This window comes from Scyliorhinus canicula, chromosome 4 (assembly GCF_902713615.1).
Source record: "Scyliorhinus canicula chromosome 4, sScyCan1.1, whole genome shotgun sequence".
Lineage (NCBI taxonomy): Eukaryota > Metazoa > Chordata > Chondrichthyes > Carcharhiniformes > Scyliorhinidae > Scyliorhinus > Scyliorhinus canicula.
In genome coordinates, this window is record NC_052149.1 from 79,157,676 (window position 1) to 79,176,919 (window position 19,244).

The 19,244-nt window shown below is 41.5% G+C and overlaps 2 protein-coding genes across 4 annotated transcripts in view; one reads left to right on the forward strand and one right to left on the reverse strand.

Annotated features, from left to right (window-relative positions):
* mettl11b (methyltransferase like 11B) overlaps positions 1-4,024 on the reverse strand; it is a 34,681-nt gene extending 30,657 nt beyond the window's left edge. The window contains exon 1 of the mRNA XM_038794571.1: positions 3,859-4,024. Within this exon, the coding sequence (XP_038650499.1) occupies positions 3,859-4,024 (166 nt within the window). The remainder of the gene's footprint in view (positions 1-3,858) is intronic.
* Positions 4,025-10,641: 6,617 nt separating this feature from the next.
* kifap3a (kinesin-associated protein 3a) overlaps positions 10,642-19,244 on the forward strand; it is a 301,592-nt gene continuing 292,989 nt past the window's right edge. For 2 of the 3 annotated variants that reach the window (XM_038794573.1, XM_038794572.1), the window contains exon 1: positions 10,642-10,819. In XM_038794573.1, coding sequence (XP_038650501.1) covers positions 10,788-10,819 — 32 coding nt within the window. In that variant the 5' untranslated portion in view covers positions 10,642-10,787. The remainder of the gene's footprint in view (positions 10,820-19,244) is intronic. The other variant, XM_038794574.1, reaches the window with a different exon arrangement.

The window sequence follows — 19,244 nt, forward strand, 5'->3', positions numbered from 1 at the left end:
AAGTCCGTTAGTCAATATTTCAAAAAGTTAAGTTCTGTCATTTGTTTTTAGGTGAGTTAAGTAATGTTTCTACAAACCCTGTTATTCCAGTTCTAATAAAAAGCTTGTTATGTGATGGATAATCCTTTAATCTCTACTCTCTGATTTCTGTTATGCCCTTTCTTATCGGCTTCTATTTTATTTGTCACAGCCAACATTTGTGTTTCTTTATACTGTCCGTGATCAGTAAGCCTATATAAGAGGTATATGTTTTCTTACCCTTGGAGTGTGCCCGAATTAAATAATTCAGCAGCAAGCTTTTGTGAGTTCAAAAATAAAGAACAGTACTTATCACACATTTATCCTTAAATGATGTAGCATTTCACTCACTCATCAGACACATTCAGATTAGATGCAGATGAAGATAATATACTGAAACAGCGTATACTTATCTATGCTCCTTCATGGCAAACCTTTATAGTTGAAGTGTAGGTCTAATCAAATGAAGGATTATCGGTAAATTGTGAGAACGTTTGTGGTTGAATTTCAAGGAGATTAGTTCTCAGATTAATCTGAAGTTGGAACAGGTAGGGGATGTACTCCCCTTTTCAAGATATTGCTGTCTATTACATTGGCTACTTGTATGACTTGCGCCTATTTCAATGGCTTTTGGTGGCATTCTCTCTCTCTGCAAGCAGCTTCTTGCTGATTTCAGGAGACAAACAAATTGGCTTAGTCATAATGTGTGTTCCACAAATTCAAAGTGCCTTCTCCAAACAAAGGGTGGTGTGCCAATTACACATCCTGTGTTGGCATTTGATACCTTGCAAATTTGAGACTGCCAGTGAATTTTTGTTTGAATGACCCACTCAACTGATAATAGTTCTTTGAATTAGTTTCAAGAAAGAGCATTGATGCAACAGCAGTCTGGAACATTCTGTTTGTTCCTACTTGAGATAGAGAGGCTTAAATCCACAAAGGCAGTCCAGTGTCCCTTGGGCAACTATCTTTTGCAGCTGTTTGATTAGTTTTTAAAATATAAAATAATGACTTAAAGTCCATAATATACTGGAACATGACATATTTATGAAATGTGGTTATTGCTTCACTTGTTCCAAGCAAATTAGCTGACAAGCTTTTATCACCTTCCTTTGCTCTACATAGACAATGTGTTGAAAACAAGATTGATCCCTCCGTCTCTTCCTTTAACTCTTCCTTTCTCAGAACTTTGCAAATCATTATTTTCCTCTGTTTTCCTTCTTCGAGCTTTGACAAAGAGTCACCAGACTTGAAACGTTAGCTCTTTTCTCTCCCTATAGATAGATGCTGCCAGACTTGCTGAGAGTTTCCAGCATTTTCTCTTTCGTTTCAGATTCAAGCATCCACAGTAATTTGCTTTTATTATTTTCCTCTGCTTTCCCTTCTTCCTTAAATCCACAGACTCTGTAGCTGCTGCTATTTCTTCTTGTGTTTAATTATTTTCCCACTATTTTCAAACTTGGTGAGCCATATAATCAAGCATTGGTCCCTCATCTCAGTTTGTTAAAAAGTTATCTTTGTGAACAAACATTGGAAGCTATTGGACAAAGTTGTAATTCAGCAGATTGCTATCAATGTTTTCAGAGACTGCCAGATAGGCTCCCCTGTACATTTCAAATCACATATGCTGCATATGAATAGCTAGTTCAGATAATGACTGAAACAAGTGTATTAAGTGTTCTGTGAGGCTGCCACCAAGCAAAATACACAATATATATATCAACATTTAAAGTGCCAAACATCCAATTTGCTCAGTGTTTTAAAATGAATATTCGACAGCAGATCTTGATTTACGTATGGTGTTAATTGATATATTAATGCACGGTGCAATTGAATCTAGCAACTATGTAATTTTCTTTAAATTGCATCCTGAATTTGTTTCTGTGTCATGTGTAATGGAATTTGGATGAAACGTTTTAATAATCTCCACTATTACAACTATAGTCTAGTAAATGCCATGTGTCATAAAAAATTTAAACAGCATTGGTATTCACAAAAGGCTGTAAAACAACTACACAATTCTTAATGGGAGTTAACTATAATATGTATGGAAGATATGTTAATCTTATGTAATTCACAATGGAGGGAAACAATCTAACAGTAAGTCCAGTTCACATGGTATCACAAGACATTCTTATGGCTCAATGGTTTGCGTCACTTTCTGCAGTCTCAGGTGTGTACTGTTGGTAGTGTTCAATCTTGCTGCCTAATTTGGTCAAACTGGCAAGTTTTATTCTGTGCTTGCTTCAGCCATGGCTAAATTGGTAGCAGCCTCTCTGCTGAGTTCCGCTTTAGGGCTTAAACACAAAAAAATCAAGGCTGATACTCCAATGCAGTACTGAAAGGGTGTTGCATTGTTGAAGGTGCTGTCCTTCAGGTGAGATGTTAAACCAAAGCCCCATTTACTTGTTTGAGTGGATGTAAAAGATCCTCTGGTACAGTTTTCAAGAAGGGAAGGGGATTTATCTCTGGTTTCATTGTCAATATTTATTTCTGAATAAACGTTATCAAAAACAAATTATTTGACCATTATCACATGGCTGCTTGGTTTATGCAAATCAGATGCCTCATTTCCTACATTACAACTGTGACTACACTTAAGAAGTGCTTTATTGGTGGTAAATGAGATGTCCAGCAGTTGTTTTTTACAATTCATTGACAGGATGTGGCCATCAATGGCTGGGCCAGCATTTATTGCCCATCCCTAATTGCCCTTGAACTGAGGCCATTTAAGAGTCAACCACATTGTTGTGGGTCTGATTACATAGAACATACAGTGCAGAAGGAGGCCATTCGGCCCATCGAGTCTACACTGACCCACATTAAGCCCTCACTTCCACCCTATCCCCGGAACCCAATAACCCCTCCTAACCTTTTTGGACACTAAGGCCAATTTATCATAGCCAATCCACCTAACCCGCACGTCTTTGGATTGTGGGAGGAAACCGGAGCAGCTCATGCTGTTCTTTTTATTGGAAGAAAAAGTGAACAGTTCTAATACTGCCAGTCATTTGCTTCAGATAAACTCCTAAGGAGATTTTGCTATAAATAATCACATCATGAGCATTGTATAAAGCCTTTTTCAAAAAACATTTATAAGTTAGTGTTATTTCTCTCAAAATGGCGAGATCCTCAGTCATTTAAACTTTAGTCCCAGTCTTAGCTGAATAATGCATTCAATATTATTTGGTGGGTGAATTTGATTCCGGATATTGGCCAATGTTTATCCCTCAAAGTCACAAAACACTTTGGCTGGTCATTATCACATTGCTGTTTATGGGAACTTGCTGTCACAAAATTGGCTGCCGAGTATGCTGAATTACAACTTCATTTCTGATACAGAATGAGGCCAACAGCTTGGGTTTAATTCTCCTATTCATGAAGGCCCCACATTCTCAACCTGGCCCCTCCCATGAGGTGTGGTGATCCTCGGGATAAATCACCACCAGTCAGCTCGCCCTGTCAAAGGGGGAAAGCCGTCTATGGTCATCTGGGATTATGGCCACTTTATTTACTATTTACAACTACATTGGCTGTAAAACGCTTTGAGACGTTCGGTGCTCGTCCAAGGCCTTATACAGAGGAACGTTTCATTTTCTAAATTGTTCTGCTAAATTTGCGAAACAAATTACGATCGGGCGGTATTTCAATCAAATATGCGATTATAAAACCTGGCCAATGCATTCCCAGGATCCGAAATACGTTTCGCGTCAGTTTAACCAATGTTGCGTTTAATATTACAATTCAGCGGTAGTTTATCGTTACTAGGATATTTTTCACTCACGCAGAATCTCCTAGTTCTGCACAGGTAACCGGATAACAACGGTCACGCAAACTCACCCAAAGGCAATTGCTCCAAGAGAAAGAGGTAACTCGAAAAGAAGTCAGCCCTGATGGTTTTATGAAGGAAGAAAGACATGCTGTGGCGGCACATATTGCCGTCAGTACTGTCCCACCGCGATTTAAAAGCATAGTGGGCTTTTTTCCATTCTACCTTTTCTTCCATTTTATGTGAGAGTTTCGTAGGCCAGCGGATGTTTTCTCTCGCTCTCTGTGTGGGTGGTTTGCCACCGTTTCCCCCGGTGATTCAGATCACGCAGTGTGACCGTCCAGGATCTCTGCTGCCAACAGCCTGGCCCTGACCCTCGGAGCGCTCAGTCTCTGTTCCACAAGCAGGTGCTGAAAGCGAGCCTCTCTCTGAATTACAGCCCTCCTAACCAACCAGATCCATGCCTGTCAGCTGTGCCTACATTGATCTTCCTGGAAAGATGCTTAAAAAAAACTTCTGGAGAAACTTCACTGCCGTGCGAATTTTAGCGAATGTTGCTCTGAAGCTACACAGTTCAAACACTTCCAAACGTTCAGCAGCAAAAATGAGACTCTGTGAGCTGACACTGAACACGAATCTTGATACATGCCAGTGACGCATTGTGAGAGGACATATATTTCTGCGGGACTGACAGATTTACCTCCCTTTCCTGTGGATGACCTGGAGAATAGAAGCACTCAAAAAATGAAACGAAGTTGTAAAAAGTTAAGAGAGGAGATAGTTTGAGATGGGAATATTATAAAGTCACGGAGAAAATGAAAACTGGGGAAGAGGGAGTAAGGAAACGTCTGTCGGCAAAAGGACCAAGACTATGGGAAATTGAAAAGTTACTTTACGAGAGGGACAATAGTAAACAAGAGAATGACTTAAGACATGTGAAAAGATCAGGATGTTTACATTTTATACAACTCAGTGTTTTGTCTCAACCACGCTGTCTGGCTGATTATTCCAGAACTATTATTCTTTGAGTAAATACATTTATCCTGTGTTGCCAGGAAAATACACACCCACCAAACTTGCTATCAAACTATACAACAGAAATTGGAAATTGTCACAAAGGTATTGCAAATAATTTAAAATAAATTTAGAGTACCCAGTTCATTTTTTCCAATTAAGGGGCAATTTAGCATGGTCAATCCACCTAACCTGCACATTTTTGGATTATGGGGGTGAAACCCATGCAAACACGGGGAGAGTGTACAAACTTCACATGGACAGTGACCCAGAGTCGGGATCGATCCTGGGACCTCGGTGCCATGAGGCAACAATGCTAACCACTGCGCCACCGTGCTGCCCCCAAAATAAGTATTTTTAATCCACGAGCTGGAACTCAAATTTAAATTTTTTAAAGTATAACTTGAGTATGAAGCCATGATGGCTACCCAATTTACATCACTGTATAGACTTCTTGAAGAAAATTAACCTTATAGTGCCATCTCCAGAAGGACAGCCAAATCAGTCAGCTGTGTCTTTAAATTAGATCCACAAAGCAAATAGCAGGACTACCAAATTCATTCTTAGGCCAGCAATGTTTCCATACTCCACAGACCATATACGCCTCGACTCAAATTTGATTAATCTATTCTACCCCACTCTATAATCTATTTGTGTGTGTATAGTGTGTGTCTGTTGTCATGATAGGGCGATATTAAGAACTTGGGTCCAGAAATGGGGTTCAAGACGTAGCAGGCAATTTAGGGGTTAAACAGACTGAAGGAAAAGACTGCTAGCAGCAGAGTTAGAGGGATACACCCACATCCTGAGTTACCTTGTCCCATTCAGACTTAACCTTATTAGTGGGAACACACAGGATGCTTTTATAGAAAAGGGTTCTAAAGGAACTTGATTTAGAGCAGAGAATTGCTTCGTAAATACAAGTATCATCTTTATGACTGTGTAAGTGGAATGAGAGCTGTATGTTTATTGGACATGTTGTTTAATGGGAACTAATGTGTTAAAGTTAAGAAACTGCATGTAATCTGTTAGTGGTAGAACTGAAGTAAAGGTTTAAATATTGTTTCTTTTTTCTTTTGTTTTAATAAAGTTTGTTTCGAAAATAACCAAGCCCTATTATCACTCCTGGAATGAATCGATCTTTCAGCACTGCATTAAAACTTAAAATAATTATGGCATCTGGTCCAGGCTCTTAGTCACTATTTAAAAATATATATTTTTACTCAAACCAGAGCATACATAAACATAAACACATAATCATTCAACACATAACACAGTTCCCACAGTTTGACATTTTTTCCTTTAAGCCATTGTTGAGAGCTGACCAGACATCTGTGACAACACGGTGTGTGAAAGTCGAGTATGTGTGAAAGTTGGCGGGTATTTTATTATTTACTTAGATCAGGTTAAGCACAACAAAGTTAACTTTCCTCTTTGTTAAACTCAAGTAAACCTGTCCAATTGGACACAGCATGCGAACAGTTAAACGCTAATTTATGGGCAATGCAAATGCTGGCCTAATCAGCGACGCCACGTCTCATGAAAGAAAAGAAAATTGGCTGTATATTCTTTTCACAAAAATCCTTTTACAGTTAAACGAGGAGTGGGAAAGGAAGGGAGCCATTTGACCCCTCCTCATCTGATCATAACAAAAGAAAACCTTACTATTGGACTTTGAACTGTAGCACTGCAAATTGGCTGTACGCTGAACACTGGACTTGGATGGAGTAATGCGGAAACTGTGTGATACAGCAATGGCTGCTGAAGTGTGGAGATTACACCATATTAGGTTTGCATCTATATAACATGTCTCATGACTAGAAGATGTTCAAAAGCATTGTATAGTCAATTAAGTACTTTTAAAATGTAGTTACTACTGTCTTATAGGAAATGTGGTAGCCAATCTGTGCACAGCTTTCACAAACAGCAAATTGATAAAGATCAAATCATCTGTTTTGGTAATTTCGATTGTGGGATAAATATTGGCCAGGACTTTGGGGGTAATCCACTTGTTCTTTGAGATAACGCCATGGGACCATTTACATCCCAGCATGGCAGCCAGGGACTTGGTTAAATATCTCATCTGAAAGACAGCACATCTGACAGCATAGAACTCTCTCAGTACTGCATTGGAAAGTCAGCCTTGATTAGTGTGCTGAAGTCCTGGAATGGGCCTTGAAACCACAACTTTTCTGTCTGTATTAAAATGTTCCAAGGTACTCTCCAAAAGTGTAATCAGTCATATATTATAACTGAGCCAAAGAAGGGCTGTTTAAAAAAATTGATGCAATATGGGCTTCACTGGCTAGGCCCATCCCTAGTTGCCTTTGAAAAGGTGGTGGTGAGCTAGAATTACATTGCTAGAGTCCTTGAGGTATAGGTACACTCACAATGCTGTTAAGGAAAGAGTTCCAGGATTTTGATGCAGCGACAATGAAGGAACAGCAATATATTTCCAAGTCAGGCAGATAAGTGACTTGGAGGCGTACCTCCAGGTGGTGGTGTTCCCAAGTATCTTTGCCCTTGTCCTTCTAGAATCTAGATCGTAGTGGTTGTGTGTTTGGAAGGTGCTGCTCAAGGTGCCTTGGTGAGTTCCTGCTGTGCATCTTGTAGACGGTACGCACGCTGTCACTGTTTGTCGGTGATAGAGAGAGTGAATATTCATGGAAGGGATATAGATCAAGTGGGCTCCTTTGTACTGGATGGTGTTGAACTTCTTCAGTGTCGTTGGAGCTTTACTCATCCAGGTAAGCGGAGAGTATTCCATTATACTCATGCCTTGTGCCTTGTAAGGGGTCAGGAGATGAGTTCCTGCCATAGGATTTCTAGCTTTTGACCTGTTCTGGTAGCCACAGTAATTATATAGCCAGACCACTTCATTTTCTGGTCAGTGGCAACCTCAGGATTGTGATAGTGGGGGATTCAGCAATGTTAATAATCTTTATTGGTGCCACAAGTAGGCTTGCATTAACACTGCAATGAAGTACTGTGAAAATCCACGAGTCGCCACACTCCGGCCCCTGTTCAGGTACACTGAGGGAGATGTCAGAATGTCCAATTCACCTAACAAGCAAGTCTATCGGGACATTGTGGGAGGAAACCGGAGCACCTGAAGGAAACCCACACAGACACGGGGAGATTGTGCAGACTTTGCACAGACAGTGACCCAGGCTGGGAATCGAACCTGGGTCCCTGGCGCTATGAAGCACCAGTGCTAACCAATGTGCTACTGTGAAGATGATAGTTAGATTCTCTCTTGTTGGAGATGGCCATTGCCTGGCAGTTGTGTGGCATGAATGTTACTTGCCACGTGTCAGCCCAGGCCTGGATAATGTCCAGGTCTCGCTTTTACACTTGGATACGGATTTCTTTAGTATCTGAGGAGTCGTGAATTGTACTGGCAATTGTGCAGTCACCTGTGAACTTCCTCACTTCTGACATTATGATGGAAGGAAGGTAATTGATGAAGCAGCTGAAGGTGGTTGGTCCTGAGGAACTCCTGCAGTGATTTCCTAGAACTGAGATGATTGACCCCCAGCCACCACAACCATCTTCGTTTGTACCAGGTTACTCCAACCAGTTTAGGGTTTTCTTACTGATTCTTATTGGCTCCAGTTTTGCTGGGGCTCCTTGATGCTGTACTTTATCAAATCCTGCCTTGATGTTAAGAACTCTGTGATGAATGTAGGGATCTCAGATAATTTTTTTTTAAAGGCATTTGATGCAGTAAGGATTAAACGCCTGGGTTAGAGTGTGTTTGACTGCTGCAGTCATGTTTAAAATAAATCCTAGTTTGAAAGGTTGGGAACCAGGGTGCAATTAAATCATTGTCAAAAGTGTGGGCTAACTCGCTGTGGAGTTAATTAGATTTTAACTTGGTAAGATCATGTCATTGCTGGGTGGAGTTCAGACACCTGGCATTTTTTCAGAAAGCAGATCAGTGCAGTTCTGATCTGAATGAGACTGTCCAGAAGTCAAACAGTTTGCTCTCTGCTGTTCAGTTAAAAGAGATTAACAACCTGTAAGGCATGGTCTGAGAACAAGGGGGAGCTGAAACAAGCAGAAAAACAGCTTTTGAAGACATGCAGTCATATTTTCTGCATTGGTCTGACAGAAGCCAGATTGTTTATTTAAAGCAGTGTCAAAGGATCTCTCTTTTTCAAAGAATATCTCTGTAAAGCAAGTACTCCTATATGCCGTTGGTAGTTATAGTGGATTGAGAGCTGAGATGATTTATTTTCTTGTTGTTTAAGTGGGAATAAAGATAGCAATTAGGGTATAGTATTCACTTTATTGAGTAGCATTGTTTAAGGGGTAATTGTAAGATATTTCATGATGTGATGTTAAAGATTTTAATACTGTGTTGTGTTCGCAATAAAGTTTGTTTTAATATACCATATCCCTATTTCTTCATGTAATCACTCCTGGAGTGAGGTATCCTTTCTTCACATTCTTACAAAATTAAAATAAAATATTGGGGTTTCTGTCCAGTATCCTAACTACTGTTGGGGTCTGCCTTGAGATCATAATAACCCTTATCTCTGGGATTTAGCTCATTTGTCCATCTTCGGACCAAGGCTGTAATGAGGTCATGGGCTGAGTTACCCTGACGGAACCCAAACTGAGTGTCGGTGAGCAGGCTGTTGCGAAGCAAGTGCCATCTTTTAGCACTGTTGATGACCCCTTACATCATTTTATTGATGGTCAAGAGTAGACTGATGGGGTGGATATTGGCCTGTTGGATTTGTCCTGTTTCTTGTGTACAGGATATACCTGGACAATTTTGCACAATGCTGGGTAGATGCCGGTGTCGCACCTGTACTGAAACAGTGTGGCTCGGGTGCACGGCAAGTTCTGGAGCACAAGTCTTTAGTACTATTGCCAGAATATTTTCAGAGCCCATAACCTTTGCAGTATCCAGTGCCTTCAGCCATCTCTTGATATATTGCAGAGTGAATTGAATTGGCTGAAGACTGACATCTGGGCGACCTCTTCCACTCAGCACTTTGGAAGATTGTTGCGAATGCTTCAGCCTTATATTATGCACTGACGCTGGTCTCCTCCATTATTGAGGATGGGAATATTTGTGGAGCTTCCTCCTCCAGTTTGTTGTTTAATTGTCGTACACAACTCGATGTAGCAGGACTGCAGAGCTGAGATCTGATCTGTTGGTTGTGGAGTAACTTAGCTCTGCCCATTACTTGATGTTTATGCTATCTGGCACACAAGTGTTGTAGCTTGATCAGGGTGACACCTCACTTTTGGGTATACCTGGTAGTGTTCCTGACAAGCCCTCCTGCACTCTTCATTGAACCAGGGTTGATCCTCTGGCTTGAGGTATGACTGGAAGTCTGATCAAAAAAATAGATTTTAAAGAGGATCTTAAAGGAAGTGAGAGAGATGAAGGGCAACCAGCTCATGCAGGTTACTGAGCTCAGTGTTCATAGGTGAGTGGTTACCTGGTGCTCGGTATGAAATAGGCAGCAAAGTTTTGGATAGACTGAAGTTTATGAGTGGGGGAAGTTGGCAAGTTGTCCAGGAGAATGCTGGAATAGTTGTGACTCAAGCTGATAAAATACATGGATAGGTTTGGGCAGATCACTGAGGCAGGGATGGAAATAGGTGTTGATTTTAGTCACCACATTTAATATATCCTTTTTAAATTGAACATTTATTGTTTTTCTGACTGTACCTCTGTGAAGAGTTTTGTCTTGTTAGAGACTCAAAACGCAAGTCGCTGTTGGCTGCAATGCTGCATTGACCTGGGTTATTGTTCTGAGCCTAGTGGGGGCGCTGCAGGCGGAGTTTCTCCTGCTGATCCCCTGCGCCCCCCTCCCCCTCCCCCTCCAAGCGCCGCTGCGGATTGTGGGGCGGCTGCACTTGTTCCTGGTAACCCGGGGAGATGTTGTGAGAGCGTTCACGGTGCTGAGGAAAGTAAGCAAACAAAAGAAGCTGCTTGCAGACGGATTAGGAGCGGCCAGTGAAAATGCAGCCGGAGGATGCTCGCTATCTCAAGAGGTTGGTGTGACGGCCATGGAGCTGCCGGTTGTTTTGTTGACGGAGTGGGCTGGGCCCAGGAAACCTGCAGTTGCCGGTACCGCACTTTGGGGGGGGGGGGGGGGGGCACGGTCGCTTTTGAATTCGCAGTTAATGCCCACTTTACAGTTCCTGTCTAGAGTGTAGGCTTGGCAGACACGCTGTCTAAATGTGCAGAGGATGCAATGGCACAGTCCCCGCTCCTCTGAAGATGCTGACACCGTCATTGGGGCACATTTCCATTGGTGCAAGGTGGCTCCCGGACGCATTGTCTTGATGGCATGAGTCAACTTGGATAATGAATATTGCTGGGCCCTTGTTCGGGAGCATTGTTCGCAGCAAAGCTGATTCTCGCTAATTGATGTGTTCAATTCCAATAGGGATGCTGATGAGCATTGACTGATTTATTTCTCTACCTCGCCCTCGGTCGGCGAGGTCAGTTGTGTTCTGCATGCCTCCAACTGTGATGATTGAGGTTGATCACGAGATAAGCTGGTTGAGAAACTATACTGGGTACGATCAGGCTGTTTATCAGGTGTCAGGGTGGCGGCAGGCCTTCTATACTGGCATAATATTTGACAATTTGAATGAAGTTTGACATGGTTTATTGTGATCCTGGAGGAAAAATAGGTGACTGATCCAACTTGTGGAATATTTTCTGTACTCCATTTGCTTGGCTAGAATAAAATGCATCCCACCTGTTATATAATTTATTTTTGACTTGTTTCAAATTTAACCTACTGCAATCTAAACCTAAACAGTAGTAGTTTGGTAAACAAATGAATAAACAACAAAGATGTTGAACACAAAACATACACAATTCAACATCTACAATGGTAAATGATTGCTTTGTCTTGTCACACAAAGGAGCAAATATACAAATACTCATGATGAATATCATAGGAACAGGAGTAGGTCATTCAGTCCTCAAGCCTATTCTGCCAGCCAACAATATCATGCCTGATCTATTATCTAACTCTGCTTACCCACCTTTGCCCTATATCCCTTTGGCTATAATAATAATCTTTATAAGTAAGGGCAGCACGGTGGCGCAGTGGGTTAGCTCTGCTGCCTCACGGCGCCGAGGTCCCAGGTTCGATCCTGGCTCTGGGTCACTGTCCGTGTGGAGTTTGCACATTCTCCCCGTGTTTGCGTGGGTTTCGCCCCCACAACCCAAAGATGTACAGGGTAGGTGGATTGGCCATGCTAAATTGCCCCTTAATTGGAAAAAATAAATGGGTACTCTAAATTTTTTTCTTTTAAATTACTGTCACAAGTAGGCTTACAGTAACACTGTGAAAATCCCCTAAGCACCACACTCCGGCGCTTGTTCGGGTACACTGAGGGAGAATTCAGAATGTCCAGTTCACCTTTTGCGAGTTGTGGGAGGAAATCGGAGCACTGCAGGAAACCCACCCAGACACTGGGAGAACGTGCAGATTCACAGACTGTGACCCAGGCCAGGAATCGATCGCGGATCCCTAACGCTGTGAAGCAACAGTGCTAACCACTGTCCTACCGTGCCGCCCCAACAATCTCACTCTCAGTTTTAAAGCTAATAGTTGACCGACCATCAATTGCAATTTGTGGAAGAGAGTTCCAACCTTCTACCATTCTTTGCATGTCGAGGTGTTTCCTAATTTCTTTCCTGAAAGGTGTAACTATTTTTTAAAATCTATGCTCCAAGTCCGAACTCTCGAATTAGCAGAAATAGTTTCTCCCAATCTACCTTATCTGTTCTCCTTAATATCTTGATAGCTCTGATCAAAGCACCCTTTACATTGACCTTCTAAATTCCAGAAAATACATTCCTAGTTTGTGTAATCTGTTTTTATAGCTTAACTCTTTGTGTCTAGATATCATGGTGGTAAATCCATGTTATACCCGTTCCATGACCTGTATATCCTTATGGTGCCCAGAACTGCTCTCAAATTTTCAGCAGTTGCCTAACTAGGGCTTTGTATCACATTACCCCTTTGTATTCTGGCCTTTTAGCTATAAAGGCCTGCATTCTATTAACCGCTTGGATTATTTTCTGTACCTGTTCATGCCATTTTAATGATTTGTACAAGGATCTCCACTATTTTTAGCTTTACATAATTTAGACTTTACATAATTTTGTCCATCTTTCTTGGGTCCAAAATTGGTGGCCTCACTTTTGCCTACATTGAAATCATAGAAAATAGGTGCAGGAGTATGGCATTTGGCCCTTTGAGCCTGCACCACCATTCAATATGATCATGCAAATTCAGTATCCCACATTCACTTTCTCTCCATACCCCTTGATCTTTTTAGCCACGAGGGCCAGGTCCAGATTTCTCTTGAATGCATCCAACAAACTGGTCTCAGCACCTTTCTGTGATGGAGAATTTCACAAGCTCACAACTCTCTGAGAGAAGAGGTTCTTCCTCATATCAGTCCTGAATAGCTTACCCCTTATTCTTAGGCTGTGACCCCAGTTCTTGTCATCCCCATTGGGAACATTCTTCCCGCATTTAGCCTGTCCAGCCCGATCAGGATTTTATATGTTTCTAAGAGATCCCTCTCATTCTTCTAAACTCCAGTGAGTACAAGCCCAGCCGTCCAGTCTTTCTTCATATGTCAGTTCTACCATCCCGGGAATTAGTCTGGTGAACCTTCGCTGGACACACTCAATAACAAGAATGTCCTTCCTCAAACTAGGAGACGAAAACTGCACACAATACTCGAGGTGTGGCCTCACCAAGATCCTGTATAACTGCAGCAAGACATCCCTATTTCTAGACTCAAATCCTCTCGTGAAGGAGGCCAGAATGCTATTAACTTTCCTCACCGCCTGCTGTACGTGTATGCCAACCTTCAACGATTGTGCCACCATGAAACCCAGGTCTCGTTGCACTTCCTCTTTTCCTTCACTGCCACTATTCGGATAATCTGCCTTCCTGTTTTTGCCATCAAAGTGGATAACCTCACGTTTGCCCACATTATATTGCATTTGCCAAGTATTTGCCCACTCAGTCAGCCTGTCCAAGTCACCCTGCAGCCTCTTTGCATTCTCCTCACAGCAGAATGCCACCCAGCTTAGTGTGGTCTGCAAATTTGGAGATATTGCATGCAATTCCTTCGTCCAAATCATTAATGTATATTGTAAACAGCTGGGGTCCCAACATTGAACCCTGTGGTATCCCACTTGTTACTCTGAAAAGGACCCATTTATTCCCATTCTCTGCTTCCCGTAAGCCAGCTAGTTCTCTATCCACAATACATTACCCCCAGTACCATGAACTTTAATTTTGCTCAGTAATCTCTTGTGTGGGACATTGTCAAAAGCTTTTTGAAAGTCCAGATAGACATCATTTACTGGTTCACTCTTGTCCATTTACGGGTCACATCCTCAAAAAATTCCAGAATATTTGTAAAGCATTATTTCCCTTTAATGAATCCATGCTGACTTGGACCGATCCTGTCCCCACTTTTCAAATGGTCAGTTATTTCATCCTTAACAACTGACTCCAGCATTTTCCCCATCACCGATGTCAGGCCATCTGGTCTATAATTCCCTGTTTTCTCTCTCCCTCCCGTTTTTAAAGGTGGCGTTACATTAGCTATTTATTGGAACTCTTCCAGAGTTATAGAATGATGGAAAATGATCACCAGTGGGACCATTTTGTCCATTCACTTAATCTATTAATATATCTTTTGATTTTATTCTTTCAACTACAATGCTTACAATAGTGCCGATGTTTGTCTTTGGCAAATTTAGTTATGTGGCTTTCTATCCTATCGTAAGTTGTTCATAAATACAGTATATAGTTGAGACCCGAACACAGATTTTTGTGGGACACCACAAGTCAGTACCTGTCCATTATCACCACTCTCTATCTCTCAGGTTTGTGTACGGAGTCTGCACATTCTCCCCATGTCAGCGTGGGTTTCCTCCGGGTGCTCCGGTTTTCTCCCGCAGTCCCTAAAAACATGCTGTTAGGTGAATTGGACATTCTGAATTCTCCTTCAGTGTACCTGAATAGGCGCCGGAATATGGCGACTAGGGTATTTTCACAGTAACTTCATTGCAGTGTTAAATGTAAGTCTACTTGTGGCAAGAATGAAGATTATTATTATTTCTGCTGAGCTAGTTTCCTAACGGTTAATGATTTGCCTTCAATTCTGAATGGAGAATAGGTTAGGAGTCTATTTTGGAGAAATAGAACCAGGCACCATGCAATAAATGTGTATGCATAGTGTAATAACAGCTGGATTTCCTTTTTTTAAATTTAGAGTATCCAATTCTTTTTTCCAATTAAGGGACAATTTAGCTTGGCCAATCCACCTACCCTGCACATCGTTTGAGTTGTGGGAGTGAGGCCCACGCAGACATTGGGAGAATGTGCAAACTCCACACAGATAGTGACCCAGGGCCAGGATCAAACCTAGATCGTCAGAGGTGTGAGGCAGCAGTGTTAACCACTGCGCCACCGTGCCACGCTTGTAACAGCAGGTTTTTTAATAAATTAACCATATGAATAGATTTTGAAGTGATAACTAAAACACATTAGTTCAGAAAGAGCTAAGGAAAACATATCTGGTAGGAGGGAACTGGGACCAAACCACATCCAGGGAGAAAGCAGATACATTTGCAGTCACTATCTAATATGGAAGCTGTAAACTGGACTTCAACCAGGCAGAACCCCATCTGCAATTTCTGGCTGACAAATCTATTGCCCTTGAGACTGCTTCACGTGTGCAGAGATCCTTCCTCTCTCAAAAGTAAAACACTGGATGTCTAAAAGCAGCAATTTGCCCTTAGACAATGGTTTTAACATTGTAAATGCCCCAATGTGCTTCACAATGATAATCAACAAATTTTATTTATACAGGTAGTATCTTTAACATAAATGTCCCAGGGCACTCCACAGAGACATCATAAAACAAAATGTGACACAATGCTATGTAGGAACACCTTGGGGCAGTTGACAAAAGGATTGTTCACAGAGGAAGGTTTAAAAAGTAAAACAAGGTAGAGAGGTGGCAAGCTTTTGGAGGGAATTCCAGAACATAGAGCCAAGGCAGCTGAAAGCATGGCCATTGGGGGGATCCTTAAGATATCGGAGTTAGAGCACAGGTACCTTGGAAGGTTGTAGAGCTGAATGAGATTGTGGGGATTGGAAGGAGCCAGGTCATGAAGAGATTTGAAAATCGAGGTGGTGCTCAACTGAGAACTAATGTAGGTCAGCAAGCATGGGATTATGGGTGATTGGGATTTGGGAGATCAGGAAATGGACAGCAGAATTTTGAATGATTTTAAGTTTACAGAGGGTAGAATATAGGAGGTAGGCCAGGGGTATGTCAGAATAGTCAAGTCTGAAAATAGCATACTCCTGAATGAGGGGTTCAGCAGAAGAGTTGAGGTGAGGTAGAGACAAGTTATGCTATGTAGATGGTAATAGGTGATCTTGGTGAAGGTGCCAGTATGTGGTTAAAAGCTCATCTTGAGGTCAATGTGACAGTGGATGCAAATGGTCTAATTTAGCCTCAAGACTATTGTAAAGGATACGGATGGAGTTGAATGTCAGGGTGCAGTTTGTGATGAGGACCAAATATAATGCTCTTACCAATATTTAATTGGAGGAAATTTCTGTTTATCCACTACTGGATGTTGGAAAAAGTAGTCTGACAATTATGGGACTGGGCAGTGAGGGGAGATAGAGAGGTGGCGGCGAGGTAAATCTGGCATCAGACAAAAATTGATGAGGGATGAGAAATCAGGACAGATGACTAAAAGTTTGGTCAAAAGTAGATTTGAAGGAGTGCCTGAGGATTTTGAAAAATGGGTGTAGTTAGCATTCTTCATTGTCCAAACATTGAAATGAATTGAAGTTGTCTACAGATCCCCTGTTCTCTTTTTGTAATTTGACATTGCATTGGATTTATATTCCAGGAAGTGCAAGTCAAAGTGACATAAGATTAACTCTTCTAGAAAATCTCAATGTGCAGTCTGCAGCTGGATTCAGTACCAACTCCAAAATTAAGCTAAGCGTTACTGTCGCTTTAAGACAAAATAGCACTGAAGTATGACAGCACAACCAAATCATGCTGCTGACTCACCATACAACTGATCACGCTGTGTGCAAGAAAACCTGTGCAAAATCAAAAGGATAACTCCTATTAATACATCATTCTGATATCTTAAAATTTACAAGCTTATATTGATTTTTTAAAAATATTTTTACTCAACAAATTTTCACTATGCAAAATAAAAAAAAGAACAAATCCAACAATATATAAAAAAATTCCACCCACACCCTTGAACCCCCCTCCCCGTTTTCACTCCCCCTCAATGGTAACCAACTCCTGAAAATGCACGATGAACAAACCCCAACAATTGAGATTGGAACCCCTTAGCACAGAAGCACCCTGGTTACAGAAGAACTAGGAGCAGGAGTAGGCATCTGGCCCTTCGAGCCTGCTCCACCATTCAATGAGATCATGGCTGGTCTTTTGTGGACTCAGCTCCACTTTCCCGCCCGAACACCATAACCCTTTATTCCTTTATTCTTCAAAAAACTATCTATCTTTATCTTGAAAACACTTAATGAAGGAGCCTCAACTGCTTCACTGGGCAGGGAATTCCATAGATTCACAACCCTTTGGGTGAAGAAGTTCTACTAAGCTCAGTTCAAAATCTACTTCCCCTTATTTTGAGGCTATGCCCCCAAGTTCTGCTTTCACCCTCCAGTGGAAACAACCACCCCGCATCCATCCAATCTATTCATTTCATAATTTTATATGTTTCTATAAGATCCTCTCGCATCCTTCTAAATTCCAACGAGTACAGACTGGCTACTCAGCCTCTCCTCGTAATCCAACCCCCTCAACTCTGGGATTAACCTAGTGAACCTCCTCTGCACATACCAGCGCCAGTACATCCTTTCTCAGGTAAGGAGACCAAAACTGAACACAGTACTCCAGGTGTGGCCTCACTAACGCCTTATACAGTTGCACCTTAACCTCCCTAGTCTTGTACTCCATCCCTCTAGCAATGAAGGACAAAACTCCATTTGCCTTCTTAATCACCTGTTGTGCCTGTAAATCAACGTTTTGCGACTCATGCACGAGGACACCCAGGACCTTCTGCACAGCAGCATATTTTAATATTTTATCATTTAAATAATAATCCCTTTTATTGTTATTCCTACCAAAATAGATAACCTCACATTTGTCAACATTGTATTCCATCTGCCAGACCGAAGCCCATTCACTCAAACTATCTAAATCCCTCTGCAGACTTCTAGCATCCTCTGCACTTTTTGCTTTACCACTCATTTTAGTGTCATCTGCAAACTTGGACACAGTTACATTAAATAAAGACTCATCACTTTCTGGAGGTGCTGAACTCACTGAAACCACCAATGTCTCACTTTGTATAATGGACATTGAAAGGTGACACATATAGAAATATTTGAAATACCTTTAATGCATTTCCCCAGCCTGACAGACCAGATGAAGTTACTACAGTTACAGTTACTCCAGTTACTACATTTAAGTTTAACTAAAATGACTTTGAATTCACTAATGAATTTGATCTTCAAATCAAAGGCACAGCTATGTGGGTAAGATGTTTTTCCAGCCTATACTGGGGAGAGTTTAGATAAAAGGTGTCCTTTTATCGAGGCTCCCTATGTGTCACAATAGATAGGGCTTGCACAGACGGAAAATTTGAAGTATACCACCAATTATCATCACCCTGCCATGAAATTTAATTCTAAATTTAAAAAAAAATCATTCATGGGGTATGGGCGTTGCAGGCTGTGCCAGCATTTATTGCCCTTCCCTAATTGCCCTTGAGGGGACAGTTGAGAGTCAACCACAGTGCTGTGGATCTGGAGTTACATGTAGGCCAGACCAGGTAAAGATGGCAGATTTCTTTCCCTGAAAGATATTAGTAAACCAGATGGGTTTTTCTTGATCCAGATTGTTTTTGAGTTTTATTCCATCACCTGCTGTGGTGGGATTCGAACCCGGGCCCCCAGATCATCATCCTGGGTCTCTGGATTATTACTCCAGTGACAATACCACTATGCCACCGCCTCCCCATATTAAATGAAAACCGCATCTGACCCCCCCCCCCCCCCCCCTTCCTCCCACCTCAGCAAAATGCCCCGAGATGTTTTATATCATTTCAGCTGTAATATAAATAGTTGTTGCTGATCATGTTTGTTTGATTTCAGACTCATCACATTTACTTACTGAGTTTTCATTTTGACAATGTATTTGATCTTATTGTAGTTCACTGCAGGCTAAATATTACTCCACATTTCTTGCCAGGCTTGTAGTGCAGTTCTTTATTTTTAATTGTATAAATTCCACTCGTAACATTTCCATTGATAACAATTCTGGATATTGTGAATTGGAGATGCATTACACAAAG